Source organism: Pelodiscus sinensis, chromosome 27 (assembly GCF_052426305.1).
Source record: "Pelodiscus sinensis isolate ZL-2025 chromosome 27, ASM5242630v1, whole genome shotgun sequence".
In the NCBI taxonomy this organism is placed as follows: Eukaryota; Metazoa; Chordata; order Testudines; family Trionychidae; genus Pelodiscus; species Pelodiscus sinensis.
Genome location: NC_143078.1, coordinates 4,945,581 through 4,965,936, shown reverse-complemented (window position 1 = coordinate 4,965,936; position 20,356 = coordinate 4,945,581). Strand labels below are relative to the sequence as shown.

The 20,356-nt window shown below is 46.8% G+C and overlaps 1 protein-coding gene across 3 annotated transcripts in view; it reads right to left on the bottom strand.

Moving 5' to 3' along the window:
* The window catches only part of PLXNA2 (plexin A2), a 324,357-nt gene that overhangs the window by 65,060 nt on the left and 238,941 nt on the right, over positions 1–20,356 (bottom strand). For all 3 annotated transcript variants that reach the window (XM_075909971.2, XM_075909972.2, XM_075909970.2), the window contains exons 13-15: positions 11,922–12,073; positions 6,837–6,954; positions 930–1,066 (exon numbers count right to left, since the gene is read on the bottom strand). In XM_075909971.2, the coding sequence (XP_075766086.2) occupies positions 930–1,066; positions 6,837–6,954; positions 11,922–12,073 (407 nt within the window). The remainder of the gene's footprint in view (positions 1–929; positions 1,067–6,836; positions 6,955–11,921; positions 12,074–20,356) is intronic.

Below are 20,356 nucleotides of genomic sequence, written 5' to 3'. Positions count from 1 at the left end.
TTCTCCAGTGGTCTGGCAAGTCTGTGACCCCCCTGAGAGGAACGGGTGATACATAAATTGTAATGTTAGTAGCTGGCAGCCTCAGGGAGCACGGGGGCAGAGTCAGACACAGTCCCTTGCTCTTGTGTTCCTCAGCATTTCATAATATGATGTATCCCTGATTCGCCCATTCACTGCCCCTGAAGGGGCAATGGGCTGGAACCGGGACTAGACATGAGTTGTCTGGTGCATGGAGGATTACCGCATAAAACTCTCCTCACTGCATGCAGAAGGGACACTACTCCACAGACCTGGAGGAGTGGATGAGCTCCTTCAGCAGGAGCCCGTGGGGGCAGCGGACCTGATTTCATCACCCCAGACAGTGCGTGCTCCTGAAAGAACAGAGTCTTCTTCCCTCCCTTCCCATCCCCTGCAAACTTACACACCCTGGGTGGAATGTTCACAAGCATCTGTGTTGGACTGACCCTACTCCTAGTGTGGTTGTTCAGGCTAACGTTGGGTGCTTCTGAAAGTCCTACCTGTGCTGTCCAAGAGATATGGAGTGCCTCTCCCTCTCAAGTGCACAGATATGCATGTATGCTAGGCTGTCATGGATGCACAAGCCTGCTGTTGTAGTATGGAACGTGTGGTATGTTTGCCCAGGACTACCTCAGGAGAGACTGGCTTGAGGACTATTCAAAGGGATTTACCAATTGCTGTGAGGTTGGTTTGGGATTTTTGGGACATCATTTTAATATGCAAATCATGTCGGGGGATAAAAAGAACATACATAGAAGCAATTCGCTGCCATCGCAGATTCAGTCACTCTCCTGGATCAGATGACATAATGGGATTAATGAGAAGAAAGGAGTTTGCAGCTGAAACGGTTGAGAAGTTGCACTGGGGTGGTGGAAGGGATCACATCACACACACGCTCTGCTCCTTCTTACCCATAGAATTCGCAGGTCTGGTTTCCCAGGAACACAGACACACTGCTGCCGGCACCCAGGTAGTGGCCACTGATGGTCACCATGGTCCCTCCTGACTCCGGGCCGCGGCTGGGGCTCAGGGAGATCACAGCTGGATTCTTGAGAAGGAAAGGAAAGAAGAAGGTCATTGATTTTGTCTACTAGGAGCCAGAGTTTCCTGGGATCAAGTCAGGATCAGCTTGTGTCTGAGGGAACACTGAGACACAGCAGAGAGAGCCTCCTCCATTCTCACTTCCGAGATCTGGTACCCTGAGCTGCTGGGAGTAAAACTCACCTCAGCATCTGCAACCCAATTCTGCTGCTACATCCTAACAAGTCTCAACTGATCGCATCCAAACAAGATTCCCCCCCCAAAGGCTTATCACTCAGCTACATATGGGTATCTTTCCTCACAGAAAACCAGCAAAAGGCAACCCCCCTCACAAGACAACCTTTTTGCCAAATTTCAAGTCTATTTTTTTGCCAATTTTTTCAAGTCTTAGAATGGGAAGTGTTGGGTAACCTTAACTATTTTTCAGCACTATCAGCGTTGCCCATAATACACACAAACCAACAACAATATTGGGTGGAGGGTTGGATAATGGAAGGAATTGTTAGGGCATCCCAGGGAACTGACAGTCTTATATTCCTTTGACATCATGCCAGTGGTTTTTATTGTAACAATGCCAGTTTTTATACTGGCTTACATCAGTGATGGCTATTTATTCCTTTTAAGACAATCTGCAGAAAGCAGGTGCCTATTTGTTTTCAATCAGAGGATATAACCAAATTGGTTTACTAATGCTTATGCTTAGAAGTACCGAAAGAACCACCAGAATGGATTAGACCATCTGAGTCAGTATTCTGACAATGGTTGGCAGCAGATGGTTCTGGGAAGCACAAGGCACCTCAGAATGGACCAATATGGAATAACCTGTTGAGAGCGGGGCAATGAAGATGATTAGGGGCCTGGTGCACATGACCTATGAGGAGAGGCTGAGGGATTTGGGCTTCTTTAGTTTGCAGAAGAGAAGAGTGAGGGGGGATTTGATCGCACCCTTTAACTCGCTGAAGGGGGGTTCCAAAGAGGATGGAAAGAGGCTGTTCTCAGTGGTGACAGATGGCAGAATAAGGATCAATGGTCTCAAGTTACAGTGGGGGAGATCTAGGCTGGATATTATGGAAAACTATTTCCCTAGGAGGGTGGTGAAGCATTGGAATGGGTTCCATAGGGAGAGGGTGGAATCTCCGTCCCTAGAGGTTTTTAAGTCTCAGCTTGACAAAGCCATGGCTGGCTTGATTTAATTGGGGTTGGTCGTGCTTTGGCCAGAGGGCTGAACTTGATGACATCCTGAGATCTTTTCCAGCCCTATCATTCTATGATTAAGCAGTTTGTGGCTGGCTTCTCTCTCTCACTCAATTTTTATCTTATCTAATGACAACACCAATACAGATTTGAATATTAAAAACAATGCTTATCAGTGAATTTTAAGTCTGAACCTCAGATACATCAAAAAAGCAGTGATTCAGGACCAAATAGACATGCAAGCAATTAAGCAATTGTATACATTTCCAACTTCAGAGTGGCTTTCAGTTAAATTCCCATGGACAGCTCCAGAACCTAACTGAGCTAACTGATCTGATGAAGTGGGTCTGGCCCATGAAAGCTCATCACCTAATAAACCCTCTTGTTAGTCTTTAAAGTGCTACATAGTCCTGTTTTTTGTTTTAACCGAGCTAATGTTTGAATGGCAAATTGATACGGACCTGTATAGATCCACAGTTCCCTGCTGATCCATGCCAAGATCAACTTCCTAGAACAATACATTAATAGTAGAATTAATTTGTCACTGGCTGATGAGAATTTCAATTATTGCAATTGGGGAATGATTACTACTAGATAAAGTAAGCACTCTGTGTTGGATTCATTCTGTTAAGCTTTTTAAGCGCTAAACCGTATTTAGATTACTTTCCTCAATTTCTCTGTTTTTATCTTTAAAATTCTCTTGATTAATAAAGCTTAAATTTAAGAACTCCTGAGTGTGTGCACTTTAGCTATTCAACTCCATGGGAAATTACTTATTCAGTGTGTGCTTTATATTCTGTCTTTGTGGTCACTTTTTTACGTATCTAAACCCTTTATGAATCCTGCTATGCACCTGACATCAGTGCATAGTGGCAATGAGTTGCACGAGATTACTGCATTATGTTAAAAAAAATTCCTTCCTTAGTTTTAAATTTGTCACCTTTAAATTGTATAGAGTGTTGCCTTGTTCAAGTATTACAGGACAGAGTACAAGGCATCTGATAAAATTCAAGAAGTTTCTAAGAGGTACCACCCTGAACAGTCTGGCTCTGCCCCCAAAATGTCATTCTCCTAAACACATGAAAAAGGGAAGGGCAAGTGGTAGGAATGTTAAAAAAATAAATCCAATAACCTCCTTTTGGCCAAAATGCCAGATCTCACAAGAGGCAAGTAAATAAGATTTTCACATTTCTAGCTTGTATGATTCTATGTACATTATGGGAGATTAACAGATAGGCTCCACCTTTCCAGATAAAATGGACACCACTAAGGTGATAGCGTAGATCCTGCAGGATTATCAGACTTCGGATGAGCTCACTAAGGCATGAACACTCTCATGGTCAGAAAATAACTCTGCTTTAAAGATACCAAACAATTTTATTACTGCATTTAATGGAATTTGTAGCTGTGCTGTGGGATGGGATTAAAAGCCAAACATCAAAGGAAACTATGTACACTCAGGTTTTGATGGCTGAGGGGGAAAATGATAGTAAATGAAGTGCTGAAAACAAGGGACAACAATGCAAAGAGCAATATTGCTCAGCATTTGTTTAACAGGTTGCTGCAAGGTATTACTCCAAGATTAATCCTTGCAGTTACTTTCAGCTGGGCTCTGGTTATTATTTAAACATAACTCACGAGTTCCTTCTGTGTGGCTATATAATTTTCCTTTAAGAAGTAGCCATTCTTCTACAAAGGAATTTCACTAACCAATGAGAAAGAGAGACTGAAGAACTGGAATTCACCTACAGATGTGACATGGACACCCTGGGCTTGAATAAAGACATTGACTGGTTGGTGCACTACAAAGCCAATTTCTCCTGCCTTTAACAGCTGCATTTTCACATTAAAAGCTATGAATGGGACACATCCAGCTCACTCAATTAGCCCCATTAACACAGGTCCTACAATTAACAGGTACTTCTGCTGTTATATATATATCTTGGTTAATGTTATTTCCACTCCAACTCATCTGATGAAGTGGGTTTTACCTGCGAAAGCTCATGATTCTATGTATTTTGTTTAGTCTCAAATGTGGCACAGAACGACTCATCTGTAAAGTTTGAGACTAACACGGCTACCCCTGTTGGACCGTTAAGAACTGGCAGTCTAAGAAAGACCAATAAGAGACCAATTGCCTAGGAGTGGGATCTGCATAGGCATGGAGAAAGGGACACAGAGCTTTTCATTTGAAGGCTGCCAAATCATCCAGCCAAGATCCCTAATGTGCAACGCTATTACTCTTTGGTGATTGATAGTGGACTGTGGTCTGGTGTCCCCATCACAGCAACTCCTGCCACACTGGGTAGTAAGTGAGACCTCTAGCAGTCACAGGAGAGAGGCCCAGGATTCAGTGGGTAGCGGAGACTGAACTTCTCAGCATTACAACTTTTGCCCCAGGGGTGAGTCACAGTGTTGGGTAGGGTTGTGTTGGTGCATCGTATGTTACAAGTGTCCTGTGCATAAACATTACAGTATGCTTAGCTGAGCAGAGCGGTCGGCTTGGCCCCCTTCATTAGCAGCATCACAAAACACAATCATACCTCATCATGGACAATGTATTCAAAGCCCGTCTTTATTCAGTAACAGGCTTATGCATGAGCTTTGATTTTTAACACATGGTGAAACATTTTGCTGAACTGGAGACTTGAATTCAAGTTTCTCAGCCCATAAAATAGAGGATTTAAAATTAGCTTCTTTTGATAGCATGAAACTCTGCTTTTATTTTTATTTCTCCACTCTCATCTGAGGAAGTGGGTTGCACCCACGAAAGCTCATGATACTATATATGTTAGCCTCTAAGGTGCTACAGGACTACTGGTTGTTTTTGTAAAGTTACAGACCAACACGGCTAACCCCGGAGACAATCCTTAAAGAAGCCTCTTGTGTCTTTAAAGTTGGTAAAAATGGAATTATGAGTTTTAATTAACATTTGTAAGATGTTTTGAGTCCCTCAAGTAATAGGTGCTACAGGACTGTAGCAGACAGCCCTTCTCCTCATTGTCTTCTCTGGTTACGCTGACGTTCAAACTCTCTCCTGCAGCAGGCTGGTGACATATAATTATTTTACACCACTGCAACGTCATTGAATAAATAAAATCCCAGGGCAAGGTGACGCTCATAACACTAAGAGATGGCAGGGTCTGGCCTCATTTATCTATCAATTAGATTACAAATTATGGCCAATTGGTAAGTGCTAGCATTTCGCTGCACGCACAGATTCCACTCAGCATAAAATCAATGTGGTTGGATAAAGTGCCCTGCGAAGGCAAAAATGGAGATACGAAAAACCCCAGCTGCGTCTTGCAAGTTTATGAATCAAAAGGCTGCTAATTAAATAAAGGAGAGAGGCAATGATCACTCAACCAGCAGAAATCCACTATCCCAAAAAGTAGTTCTTGATTAAGTATATGGATGGAATTGACACTGAATTAGCAACCTTAGGGGAAGTACTGGAATGCAAAAGTACTCCCTTCCCCAAATAGGCTGCAGGAGACATTTAAACAGGTAGAGATAGACAGGAAGTCAGATATACAGAGTATTTGCATGTGAATAATAAAAAGTGGCTTCACCAAGCCTTCAGTATCTTAGTTTGATACAATAGAGAGCAGCAAAAAGCAGCACAATAGATTTATCCCAGTAAGTACGTCCAAAAGTAAAGTGTCTTCATTATTCTTCCCTTCCCTCACAAGAGGACTGTTGTGAGCAATATGACAGCCATTCCATGGCAGGAGAGCGACTAGCTACAGGCTGAGCACACCTTAACATGGTGCATCTGAAGGTACTTTACAAACAGGACCTAACTGGGCTTAACCATTCTGTGCAGCAGGGAAAGAGAATCACCATTTAACATAACTTGGAAAATAAAACAGAGGTCTGGGGGCATACATTTAGTCACCTAAGTCTACATTCAGGTTGAAGGCTAGTGGAAGGCATGGGAGCATGTCTGAAACATGAGACTGCTTGATTAGGAGTTTAACCGCTTGTACAATGTGACAGGGAAGAGTCATAGTTAGAATTCGGGACTTCATGGCTTTCCATCAACTCCCCTCCCCATCACTAGTCCACTGAAGGCATGTTCTAGTGCAGGGCTACTCAACTTTTGAAGCCCTGGGGGCCACAATGATACTCACAGCACATGACGAGGGCTGCAACTTAATTGTGGTTGCATATACATGCAAATATATATGCAAATATATGCAAATAGTGTCTTGCGCACTGACAGGCATGGATACAAAGGTTAAGGCAAGACTACACAACACGCAGGCTCCATTTAAGTCAGTTCTGCTGGTATTAATAACATGCAATATTTACCCCATTTCCACCCATATGACAACACTTTTAATGAGCAGTGACTGTCCAGGAATTTAATTACTAAAATGCATAGTAGCAGAAGACCATTATATTGACTCCTTTTTTGTTTTGGCTCCACCCCATGGGCCGTGTGTTGAGCCCCATGTAAACCCAAAGTGCACTGTGGGCACTGTTGAGTAGCCCTGTCCTAGTGCATGCATCGGGCCAAAATCAGAGCAGATGCTTTAGCTTGCCCATCTCCCCCGCATTGGTTTTGCCCAGATACTCACCACAAACGTGTACTGTTGGGAGGACTTGGCCATGAACTCAGGTTTGCACTCTCCAATGCAGAGGAGCACTGGCCCCGAGCTGATCCCTGGGAGTGCCTGCCCCATCTCACACACAATCCTGAAAATATAAAGCCCACAATGAGACCATAGTCGGGAGACGCAGCAGAAACTTAGTCAGCTTGACGATTCCTTTTCTCCCTTTTATTTTGATGCCTGCTGCTCGCCCCTTTGGAAGGTGCTAATTACTGAGTCTATTTCTCCCCCCATGTAGTAATTTTAGAAAAAACCCCTCAAAATTAGACATAATTATTACAAGCTGTAAACTCCAGAGCAATGCAGAGCTCTAATGGCAAATTTATTAGCCTGAAGCAAAGTGACTGTGAAGTCCGCAGAGTAATGGATGAGTTCATTAATGGAACAACGCACATTGTAGGCTCCTGTTTAATAAGAAATGGAGAGGCCCGTTAATGGATGACAGACAAATGATACAGGCCTTGGCGTAGAAGGCAAGTTTGACTTCTAGAGAATACTCCCAATACAGAGGAAAGCAGGTTAGTGGAACTGAATTGTGCAAAGTATACTTCATCTAGTCCTGATGGGTACCCAGACGTGTGCTCTCAGGAAGGGAAGGTGTAAAATATTATGATGTTTTGAATGTGAATGTAAGATACTCAACAGAAACATAATGGATCCGGATGGCAGCTCAGGATGGTGGGTGGGGCGAGAAGCAGGAAAAAAAATAAAGGAACAGCTTGATCATGGTTGCATGACACATATCTCCATGGGTCCTATGCTCACCAGGGCAGCAGCAGTAATAGTTAACATCTACTCAAAACAAGAACCAAATCATCATTTGTCACAACACGCTATTCAATAGAGAGGCAGTGAACCCAAGTTTTTGAAGTGACCTCAGCCGGTGTGGATCCTTAGCAATGCCTCAAAAGGGATTTTGCCAGGAGACATTCCCAGTGTAGTGCTGGAAACACCATACACCAGAGCAGTTTGCTAAAGCCTGCTAACCAGACAGACTAAAAGTGAACAGCTGAGTCTCACTGTCCACACGGAGAGGAGCAAGAAAGGTGAACAAAGAGGATCAACTGTGAAAAGCAGACTAGGCACTCAGATATCCTGGTAGTGAAGGCCCTGTAGATTAAGTGGTTGGATACATGGAATGGGATATGATAGATAGCTAGATAGCTAGCTAGCTAGCTAGATAGATAGATATTAATACAGGTTGAATCTCTCTAGTCTGGCACTCTGTGGTCTCGCAACATCCATGGTCTGGCATGATTTTAGTTATCCAGATGTCCACTGATCCTGGGTGTGGTCAAGTTTCCCATGGTCCCATAAAGTGTGTTTACAGCCACCAGTCCTGGCTCCCAGTGTTCTGTGCTGTGATTTAGCTCTATTTTACCCCTAAATGTCTTCTAATAGCCCAGCAAGCAGTGGAAGTGTTGGTAATGTGACTAGACTATACTGACCTCCCATGGTCTGGAAAATGATCTGGTTTGGAACTGGTTAGGTCCCGAAGGTGCTGGATTAGAGAGGTTCAACCTGTACACACACACTTATAATAGAAAACCCTGCTGCAGAGAACTGGCTGGTCCCTGGTGGTCAGTCCCAATGGGAAAGGCCACAGGCAGATGGTTCATAGATACTGAAGTCCCTCCCAGAGCAAGACTGAGGATACATTGGCTGGGAGAGAGTGAGGAAAGCTTGTACTTGTGCTTAGATAAACAGAAGTCTTCAGTCTCTGGAGCTATTGTTTGAGCGGCTCTCACCCATGCTAAACTCACTAGCAAATAAAAAGGATTTTAAAAAAGCAACAGGAAAAGAAACCTGCAGACAAAACACTCAGCAATGCTAGGAGGCGTAACAAAACACAAACATGCTAGCAAAGAGCCTTAATGTGAAAGCTGCTATCACTACACATCAAAATGGGTTTCCTGTAGAGACGCTGCCTTTGGAGAACAGAGGTTCAAGTGTCTCCGTCTTGTGCCTAAATTTTCCAAGCTTTGCTCTCTCTTCTCCTTTCAACTAGGCAGACTTTTCTCCCTGGAGCATCGTTTGGCTGCTGTTGCTCCGCAAAGGCAGGAGCAGCAAGAAAAAAGAGAGCAGTTGTTTTGGGCATTGGCAGTCAATGGGCTGAGCAAGTGTTGTTTAGACAAGGCGGGGCAATGTGGTTGCCACAGTTTTCAGAGAGGGGAGATCAGCTCTGTTCCCTCCACCAGATGGGCAGCCAAAAACCAGGAACTAATGGCAGAAGCTGTAAAGGAAGAGTGGTGGGACCCAGGTTTTATTCCACACAGGAGGAGAGGGCAGGGCTGGATTAAGGGCGGGCTAACCGGGCAGCTGCCTGGGGCACCAACCGATGGGGGGCGCCTGATTGAAGTGGTAAGGGGTGCTGCGCGCCCGGAGGTGAGGCTGCACATGCACCTCGCACCTGCTGCCTGGGGCGCAACTATGGCTCAGTCCAGCACTGGGAGAGGGGACACTAGTGCAGGATTTCAACAAACACAAGAGAAGATCAAATAACCAAATATTAGCCAATAACATGGGCTTTTCATTTGTCAGCAGGCCAAAAACATCTGTGCATCATCCCAGAACAAGTAATAGGGGACATGTGGTTGCATACATCGCCAGAGATGTTGGGAGTTTGGGATGGTGGCACAAGCTGCTGGCTACATCTGATCTCCGATTCCTAGTCCAGGCCAAAATCCCAGCAGGTACCCTCCTACAAAATGATGCACTCGGCAGAGCTGTAGGGTGCTGATTACTGGGCTAAGTGGCCCTTTAACCAACATTAACCTAATTGCCGGCTGATAGATTGCATGGCTGGAACATATGGCGAGTCATTATCGTCTCGGAATTCAGTCTGCCCACAGAACCCTGAAGAGGGTCCTTTTATCCAGATTCATCTATAAAAGGCAGCTCTCATGCGAACACTTGCTGTTATCTGCCCAGGATAAATGTTTTAATGATGTTAACAAACTTGGAAAGCTGAAGAACTGTAATTGGAATCGTCATCATAAAATCAGGGTTTCCCACCATCAAAGGAGGGTAATTTTATCATCTCCCATCCCTGATTTCAAGAACGAAATACGGCAGTTTTAGACCATAATGGGCAGAGAACGGGGTCTTAAAGTGGCATTAGCGCCCTGCTTTGAGCCATTCCGATAATAATATTAATACTTCACACTTCTGTAGCATCTCTCAATCCGTGATCTGAAAGCACTCCGGTGATGTCTATGCTAAGAGCTAGGTGTGTGAATTTGTTGCTCATATACACGTACTTGTGCTCTCTTCAAGCTAGCGTGAGTATAAAAAAGCAGCGTAGCCACAGTAGCTCTGTTAGAGGTGGCATGACTGCACTGTGCCAAGTAAAACCAACCTGAAACTGGCAGATACATACTCAGCATGGTTCAGCCATGACTCCAAAGCAGCCTCCCATACCACCACAGTGTCATTAATACTTATACTCGCATTAGCTTAATGAGAGCCAGCGTAGGTGACCATCAAAGAGGGGCATCACGCTGCTAGGCTGTAGTTTAGACATAACCTTAGCTGCCCCCAGTAACAACAGTAGATAATGTTATCATTTTTTAGAGATGGGTAAACTGAGGTACAGAGGGATTCAAGTGACTTGCCTAAACTTAAACAGCAGATGAATGGACAACCTTGGAACAGAATCCCCAAATCCCATCTTGCTGTCTCCTGCTCTAACCACTTGGACAGTATTTTTTAAAATATGGGCTCAGCCCAGCTTGAAGTCCCTTCTCCCTACTGCCTGGGGCTACCAAAACCCACATTCCATTCCCCTCACTGATCTGAGTGGCAGGAATTGACCTGGACCTTGACTTCACCCTGTGTTGGCGAGTGCAGAGTCTGGGGAATAGGCTCAGGAGCTGAACCTGGCAATCCAAAGGGGAACTCAAGCTGAATGCCAGAGCTCTCCAGAGCAGCTCTCCTGCACCCTGGCCTTGTAGACAGGTCTAGCTCACTGAGTGGCTCCCTCTTCTCACCCTAAAAGCTGTGTTTCGTCCACATGCAAGGAATTGAGTCCCCAGGTGCTTTAGCTAGAGACACTGCTGCTTTGCTGGGACTGCCAAGCAAAGAGGTGAATTAAATCCAGCTGCTTTTAGGGACACACGCTGCCTCCGCTTTGGGAGCCAGACTGAGACCCACCAAGGTCTTTTCACTCACACCATTCAAGAACAGCCACTTCCAGTGGCGACAGACCCTGGCGCAGGTCCACTCCCAGGCCGTTAGGTTTCTCCTGCAATGCTGTGCTGTGTCTGTACTTGGCTGCCTGACCATTTGCCCGTGCAGTAAAGATTACTCAAAAAGAAGTTGCTTAGCATATTCCATCTTGCCCTGCATGAATGCACCTTCCCCTCCCCTCTCATAGGCATATTGGCACCTTGGCTAAAATAAAACACAACTCTGACAATAAAAAAAAAAAAAACCCTCCCCCGCAATGGGGACATGTGTCACTTTGGGAGGTTTATTTGCCTGTCCTCTGTTATGTGCCTATTTTCTAATTTTCGGCTGACGTTTTTCTCAGCGAAATAAATGAATTGACTCCAGTGGAGGCCTATTCGGATTAAACTGCTGTCACCCCTCACATGCCTAACAAATGGTTACCGGCAGCCAGCAGCACGGGATGCATTCCAACCAGAGAAATGTGTGTGTGGGGGGGGGAGGGAGGTGGAAAGGCTGAGGGTAAACAGCAAGGTGCTCATATTAAAGTTGCTTAGCGAAGCAGGAGCCGTGGTGCAGGAGGGAACAAAATGCTTAATAAACCTTTAAAAGGGTTGTTTAATCCCTGGGAGGAAATCCAAGCACGGGATCCCCTGGCGGGTGTAAAGTGGCACCGTTGAAGTCAGGGGAGCGACATTGGCTTACAGCCCCTGAGGATCTGGCCCTGAAAGCTCTGCCGCAGCTCTGCAGAGCAGGGAGGAGAGAGGCAGGCAGTGACCGGAGCATGCCTCTGACTCATGGGTGGACAGTGTGAGGAACGGGCCTCCTGAAGGGCCGCGGTCCACCCACCTGTGAGGCTCTAAGAGCGAGGCCGAGCGCACTTACTGCTCTGCGATGATGTACTGCTCCCACAGGGGTGTGCACTGCACCCCCGCCACCTGCACGCTGTGGGCAATCTCGGAGAAATCCAGGCCCAGGTTCACGCCGTGGATGGTCACTCGTGTCCCTCCTTCGGGGGGCCCTGACACCGTCAGGATCTGGAGAGGAAACAAGAGACGTCACTAGCTCCTCCTGGCAGCTGCCTTGAGCCTGCTCACGGCTTGGCTCTTCCGTTGCATCAGCTCTGGGAGGGGGAGATCTCCAAGGTCTGGCAGCTGTACCTAACTGTCCAGAAGCCTGCTAGTCCTCCTGCCTACTTCCCCTCACTGCTTCCCACCAGCAAAGGCAGCACTGTGGGGAAGAACTAATCCACTAGGCTTCTTCGCAGCGACTCTGCTCCTGCAGGAAAGGGGGAGCTGCGTGCAGGAAAGTCAGCACGGCTGAATGCAGAATGCGTATGCAGCCCCCGACACGATCCCAGGCCCAGCCGAAGAGTTTGCGGGTCCCAAGGCGGCACGCTGACAGCAGTTGCGCCATGCGACTGGGTGCCTCCCAGCCAGGGCAACGAGTGAGTGGGTGGGGGGGAGGAGGGCGTACGCTGGGCAGCCTGCGGCCCTCAAGACATGGGGCCCAAGGCAACCACCTTGCTTGTCCTGCCCTAGAATCAGGCCTGCTTGATTCCACAGCATAGACCTGCCGGTGACTTTTGCTGGGCACACACGTACCATTATTGACCGTCTTTCATTTCTTCAGCCTGCTGCGGGGAGTCAGGCTGATTCTTTCATGAGCACCAGGAGACAATGGGGAAATCACCCAGGGATCCTCTCTGATTCATTGGGCTTTGCAGATGATGCTTGTTTACAGTGGTTCGTTCACACAAACACTCAGGCTTCACCAGGTCAGGATCTAAGAGACTCTTTGGATGGTTTACCCATAAGCCCAGTGCCTCCTTCACTTATTTTGCAATATAATTAATTTAAGCTGCACGCAAGCACCAAACCCTGCAACCTGAACTAAGCATGTTAAGTAGCATGTAATTGACTAATCAAATCATTGATGCATTTTTACATGGACTATTCAATAGGGTGGCGCTGCCCCTTTGAAATGCCGTGGCGGCATTTCAAAGGGGCAGTGCTGTGTGGAGCCCATGGTCAGCTGGGGAGTCCCCAGCTGATCCCAGGCTCCGTGCGGCACTGTTGCTTTGAAGTACTTCCCTCTGCTCTCCCCTTTTCTGCCTCTATCTGATAGAGGCAGCAAGGGGAAAGGAAGCGACTAATTGACTATCCTGTTGACTATCCGATAAGCATTTGCTTATCGGACAGGCAACTAGTCGACTATTCCGTATATCCCTAACCTGAACCATTTCCACCGGGCTCTGTCCTGAGACTCATGTTATCATCCTCAACCCAGCACACACCTCTCACTGCCATCTCCGTATCATGCTCAGTCTTCTTGCTGTAATCAGGGGAGCCAGCGTCTGAGCCCACTGTGCTGGAACTGGAGTGAGGCAGCAGGCAGAGGCCTGACCAATATCAGCAGCAGAAATGTGGGCTACACCGATAGGATCAGCTCCCTTTTTATCTACTATTTATTTGAGATTCTCTCTGTTTGTCTGTTTGTTCAAGAACTCCTTCTAAACGGTAAGAGCTAGAACCACCAAATTCAGTATCCAGATTCCTCGTATCATAACTTAAAGCAAGGTCGGGATGTGGTTGTGCCAGGACAATGGGATGTGCCTAGAATAGGATTGCTTCTCAGAAAACCATGCTGAAAAGAGACAGAATCACCAGACAGGTGAAAGGGGCTGGCTGGTGGTATATTCCACCCGCCCCCATCCAGGATTGCTCCAGCCTGGAGCCTTCCACCCCCAGGAACCCTTTAGGGAGGGTGAGGTGGGGAGCCAAAGCTGTATGAAGTGAGGGGAAAGTGTACAGTTTGCTGCATTCCTCACTCTGGCTGGGTGGCATGGGGGCAGATGAACCTGGACCTGCCCCAGCCAGAGGACATGCACCCTTCCTCTGGCTGTATCTGCAGAGGCCATGGAGAGGTGCTCCTCACCTGGCCCCAAGCTGCTGGTAAGAGAGAACCAGGGTAGTGTTCTCTCTTCGAGGCAGCCTGCATCCTGAACCCCTCATCCCCAGCTCCACCAGTTTATTTTTCAGAAAACAAACATGTAATTGAATTAGGGATCCAATCAATGCCAGGTGGATCTTCTAGCAGACATAGAAAAGATCATAACCTTAAAGAAGTGAGCTGCTGCTATGGAGAACTTCGTTAAGTTCTGCTTTGGACAGGCTCTGAATGTTAATACCACATTTTATGAGTGAGTAAGGCAACGAGAAGCACTTCAAACAACTCTTTGAAATGATAAAGGGAAAGGGGTAGGCTCGGAAGAGGTCCCTTCATAGAGTCCTTCAATCGTGAGTGCCTCCACTTGCAATAAGGTTTCATTAAAGAGCACGTTCCCCTCCCCAGCCAGTGAGGGGCCATAGGACTGGGACCCAAGAGGCTTGGGGTCCAGTCCTGGCTCTTGCACTGGCTTGCTGAGAAGCCTTGGGAAAGTCTCCATGCCTCAGGTCTGTGTCTGTAAAATGGGGATAAGGAAAGAGACCTGCCACCCGTGAAGCACTTTGAGACAGATAGTGAAATTGCTAGTTAAGAGCAAAGGACCATTATTAGTATTAATGCAAGACTGACTTAGATTAGTCTTAATCCCAGCCTTTGATTCCCAGCACCAGCTGTCTGGTCCTCCTACCATCCTACCAGCTGCCCACTTCCCCCACAACCTCAGAACAGCTTCGTAGGTGGGATCTGCATTGTTAGTACATAGAGATGAACTGTGACACACCAGCACTGATAATCATTCATGTTGCCAAATGCAAAGTAGCCTAACCGGCATGTGCCCCTCCCCATGACTTCTATGGGCGATCCCTTTTTAATTCCCTCCACTTACCTAACGCTGGCCTCCTCTCATATCCTTTGTGATCAGTGCAGGAGCTTGCTTCTCTGAAGTGTTTGTGGCCTGGAGTAGCCTCCCTTCCTGCCTCATCTTACTGTCTTCCTGCATCCTTTCAAATCTCAGCTGAAGCTATTGCTTTTCTCCCTCTTATGCTTCTTAATTTCTCTCCCTTCGCCTCCTATTTATGATTAACACTGAAGCTGTGTTATGTAATTTGGAAAAATGTTCTGGGTTGTAATGTGCTCTATAGACCATACGACAGACAGCTGCATCGTGTTTGTATTGTGTTGTATCTCTCCACTGCCTATGCCTCAATTTCTTTCTCTTTGCACTCTGGGCCTTATGACTGAAGGCTTTAATTTATTCACTGTACAGCGTCTGTGCACCGCTGCTCTCTGCACCTCATACCATGTAGCATATCTTGTATCACTTACCATAGTTCTGTAAAGGATTGTGTTCCCAAAGAAGACCCTATGGATTGTATTATGTTGAACACTGAAAGCCTGATCTGCTAATGTTTACACTGCTAGTTACATCTCACCAGCACCCAGTTCTTGACAGTTTACTCTCCTTACAACTGTAAATTAGTTTAAGCCCTATTTATTGTGGTATTTCTACTACAGGATGCATTGACTTATCACACACCCCAAAACCACCCTTGTGGCTTGCCATTTTATGACCCAACTGCAACCGACAAAACCAGACTGTGTTGCCAAACATAACAACATTATCAAAATTAAAAAAAAAAAAAATCAATGTCCTGACCTGGAAAATGCCCGAACCAGAATTCCATTCGACCTAGATTTTAGGGGTTGCTAATTGAACAGTTTTGAAATAACTGTGCCAAAGAGCAGCCCCAGGGTTAGAACAGATGCGTTCAATTAATTACAGCTGGGGAGATTCAGTCAAAATTGCAGAAGGAATCGAGAGATAGAGGGATGGTTGCATAGAACTTCAGTGACCTCCTCTGAGCAGAATGGGACCTGGTCTCTGCAGTGTATTATGCAGCTTTACTGTCATGCTGAGATGGCAGCAGCAGCTGGACTTTGGGTTATTTGTCACGTGCAATTGTCAGACCCTATACTTATGTGGATGTGCAACCCAATTATGCACAGCAAGTCTGACCTGAGGCTGCTGCTGACGTCACTCCCGAATGTCAGCGGCAGCCAGTCACGCTTGGAGGATGCAAGAACCGGAGACAATAGTTTCATGTTCAGGATAATCTCATTACTGTTCTGAGATGCAGGAGGAAGCAGTCCCCATGTAACAAGGCCAGCTCATTCTATTTAATATACTTTCCTCTGGGTCTAAATACAGTTGTCATCAGCAGGGTATTGTAGGTATCTCTTGTTAAGTCTCATCTTGTCTCTAGAGCATCTGTTATCAATGAAAACAGGACTTGGGAGTCAGCACTCCCAGCTATTGTTTCAGCACAGCAATTAACCCATTGGGTAGCCTGGAGCAAGTCACCTCCCTGCTCTCCGCCTCAGTTTCCACATCTATAAAATGAGACATTGATGCTGACCCTCTGGTGCAAACCATACTGAGACTACTCGGTGAAAGTACAATGTTTTGCATTTGCATAGCTCCTCTCTTCACAGGAGAGATGATGTTACCTGATTTAGTTGCAACCTGGTGCAAACTCTTACTGTGCACAGGCAAAGTCACAGTTGGTACCAGTACAGCTTAGCCCAGCTTGGAACTAGGGATGTAAGCAAGTAGTCAACTAGTTGACTACCTGATAAGCAAAAGCTTTATCGGGTAGTCAACTGGAGTATCGACCACTCACTTCCCCTCCCCCCGGCTGCCTCCATGAGAAGTGGCAGAAAAGGGAGAGGGATAGCTCAGTGGTTTGAGCATTGGCCTGCTAAACCTAGCTATGTGAGTTCAGTCCTTGAGAGGACCATTTAGGGATCTGGGGCAAATCTGTCAGGGATAGTACTTGGTCCTGCCATGAGGGCAGGGGACTGGACTTGATGACCTCTCAAGGTCCCTTCCAGTTCTAGGAGATAGGTATATTATATTATATTGTGGGGTGGGGAGAGGAGCTGGTGCTGGGGGAAGCTAGTTCCCCCCAGCACCGTCTCTATGGTGCTGCTATCACAGGCAGCAGTGGGGTGGGAGAGGCTACTGCAAAGCAGCCTCTGCCGGGGGTGAGCCGAGGCTCACTGTGGGCAGAGGCTGCTCCAGCAACAGCCCTTGTCTGCGGGGGTCCCAGCTGGGAGCTGAGCTCTTCCACGGACAGTGGCTGCTGCCATCAAGCAGCCCCGTCCATGTCCAGCTCTGGCCATTGCGAACAGAGTCTGCTTCCAGAGCAGCCCCTGTTCCCTGTTCACAGCAGACAGGACTGGCTGCCGTGAACTGGGGCTGCTGGACTCAGTGCAAGCCGGGACCGAGCAGTCCTGGATCGTGCTGGTCTGGGATGCTGCGCCCCAGGGGCTCTTACTACATCTAAAAAGCGTCAGTTACCATGAGATCAGAAAAAGCACACAAACTAGAGAACAGAACTATGGATCAATAAGCCGAGGGAGGCCTGGTCAGGATATCGAGAGGTCCAAGCCAAGGCAGTGGGAGCAGGAAACACACACAGTCCAGAGAAGGGTGGATCCCAGTTGCATGGATAACTTCCTGTTTCTCGGTTAAATAGGGGCCGTGGACCAATCAGGGCCCCCGGTGTTCTGCCAATCAGTCCTCTGTGCAAGCACAGCTCCTCTTCTCACAAGAATTCACACAACCCCTGGGTGGGAGATTGGAACCTGCTAGCTCCAACCAGCTCTGCGGGCAGAATTCAGGATCCGTTTCCCTCCGATCAGACCTCCTGGCATCCCCACCCTGGCCTGATGGACAGAGTCAGGTCGCTGCAGGGGAGGAAGCCAAGTGGTGCTGGGGGGGATTGTCTAGGGTTGATCTCCGCAGGGAGTGCCTTGGCAAGGGAGAAACAAGATAGATTGACACTTATTTGCCTTCCCCCCACTTGAGCCAGAAATCCTCTTTCCTCCCTCTCTTCTAAAGCCCCTTTTGCCTGAAGATCTCACATCACTTCACCAATATTAATGAAACCTCACATGAACCCTGAGAGGTTGCGTCATGTTCTGGGATACCATCCAGACCAGCGAGGCATCTTGGCACCACCTGCCCTGCAACTCTTGCACGCCCCACTGTGCTTTATTTTTGCCACTCGCAAAGAGCCTGCCAGTAGGCAGGGCATGCCCTGAGTGCGTGTGCGTACAGCTACAACCCTTGGCCAGCGACTCTGACCCCAGCCGCCTGTCAGCAATGCACCAGCCACACTCTGGCTTCCAGCAGCCTTGTTACTACCTGCAGGGTGACCCCAGCACACTCCCAGCCCTGAATTTTCCACAACACCACGTGTTCTGCACTGTCAGGCCCTCTCCTGGACAGATCAGATATTAGAGGTCCATTACCTCTAGAAGCGATGAATATTCAAGTGCACTGTTTATAACACAGTGCAGTTTAAACGTAGCGCAGGATTAATTTATGATAAAAACCAAGGTAGTTTTAACTACATGGAGAGCGATTTTAAGTGAAAACAAGAGTAAGGTATTCAAGTCAGACAAGGCTACAAGAGAAATACAGGTAAGAAATTTCTGGCAGCTAAAATTCAACAAGCTAAACTGAGTTCAAGGTAAAATGGTTCCCATATACCTCTGCAATAGGGTTGATCAAATTCTCAGGTCAGCAGCTCCCTCTAGTCAGAGGGAAGTTGACCTGTGTTTTTTAGGTGAAAGAGAGAGGGAGAGAGAAACCATGGGGTATTTTTGTCCTTTGCCTTTACAATCCAGTCTCTCTTTGAAACGAATTTTCCTGAGGGTTATCCCTAGATAAAACTCTTTCCCTCTGTAAGAATGGAGACATGATGTCTCATGGTGCATAAGATTCCATGTTATTTTCTTATAATGCAGATCAGTCTGTTTCTGTCCCCCTTCATTCCCAAAGAATGCCCACTCAGCCCCGGATGACCAATTAACTTTGCTGACACCTGCCTAGAGTCAACAGCTTGTCCTCTGAGAAACCAGTTCACTCCATCTCCAGACTTGTCTGGTAAACATGTTAGTTATAATTTCTTAACTCTTAATACACAGTGTATATATGTGGTATGCAAGAATTTCAATGATCAGAGTGTTATTAGCTTGTAAAGGAAAGCTCAGAACGTATACTATACACAGAGATACAACAACATATAGGGTGTGCTCTGTGTCACAGATAGGTACAGGTTGAAGCTCTCTAATCTGATACCTTTGGACCTGACAGGTTCCGAAACAGAGAATTTGCCGAACCACGGGAGGTCAATACTGTGTAGCAGCATTACCAACACGTCCTCAGCTTTTGGACTATTAGAAGACATTGAGGGGTAAATTAGAGCTAGATCACAGCTCAGAATGCTGTGAGCCAGGACTGCTGGCTGCAAACAAACTTTATGGGACTGCGGGAAACTTGGCCAGGCCCATGATCCGTGGACATCTGGTTACCTGAAATCATGCTGGACCATGGATGTTGCCAGTCTAGAGAGGTTCAACCTATATCACTGCACCTATTTCATAGGCAGGAAAACTCAGACAGAGAGCAGCACTGATTTATCCAGAGTCACCCCACAAATCAGTGGCAGAGCCAAGACAAAACCTGTGAAGTTGTGACTCCCAGCCACCCCTACGCTAACCACTAGACCCCATTCCCTTCTCACATCAGGGAACAGACCCCAAAAGTCCCGAGTCCCCGCCCTCCTTGAGGTATTCCCTCCCTTGAGGCATGGTCCAGTTTCTTTAGCACCATTAAAGTTTCCTGTCGCCCCAATTCCATGGTTTGTCACTTCCCATATAAAACAACACAGAACCACAAAAAGCAAGTTCTGTGTGCGGGGTGGAGACAGGATCATCTGCAAGACTGAAGAATATCCTTCCTACAGAGGCAAACCAGGCAGTCCCGAACGATCACATCACGTCGCACTCGAAAAAGAGTCCCAGCCACGCAAAGGATGGCACAAAAATTACCCAAGAGTCATTTACCTTCTTCCTTTTCTTTTCTTTGTATTATGTTCTAAGCTGGCTGGATCCCAGTTGATGAGCCCAGCAGGGACTCAGCACATAAGCATCCCTAGCTCTTCATCCCTGCATGATCCCGCCTTGTCTCTGTCTTAGCTGATAGCACATTCAGAACCTAATTGTTATCTCAGCAGAGTGACTCCATTATTCAGCCTGACACTACCCCCTTTAGCTGTTTGTTGCAGTGATGTTATATTAATGAGGCCTGCAAATAAATGAATAGAAGATCAGAGAGCTGCTTGTTCTGAAGAAAACTGATTTTTTATTTATTTATCGCTAAGGCTGCAGAAGTTTTATACAGCGAAAGAAAGGACACGGCCAATGGAGGTGAGGGCATGGACTCTGGTTTTATAAATGGAAGGACTGGATAGTAGCCATAATTCATTTCCTTTTGTTTCCGTGGTTTCTCATTGGCATTTCCA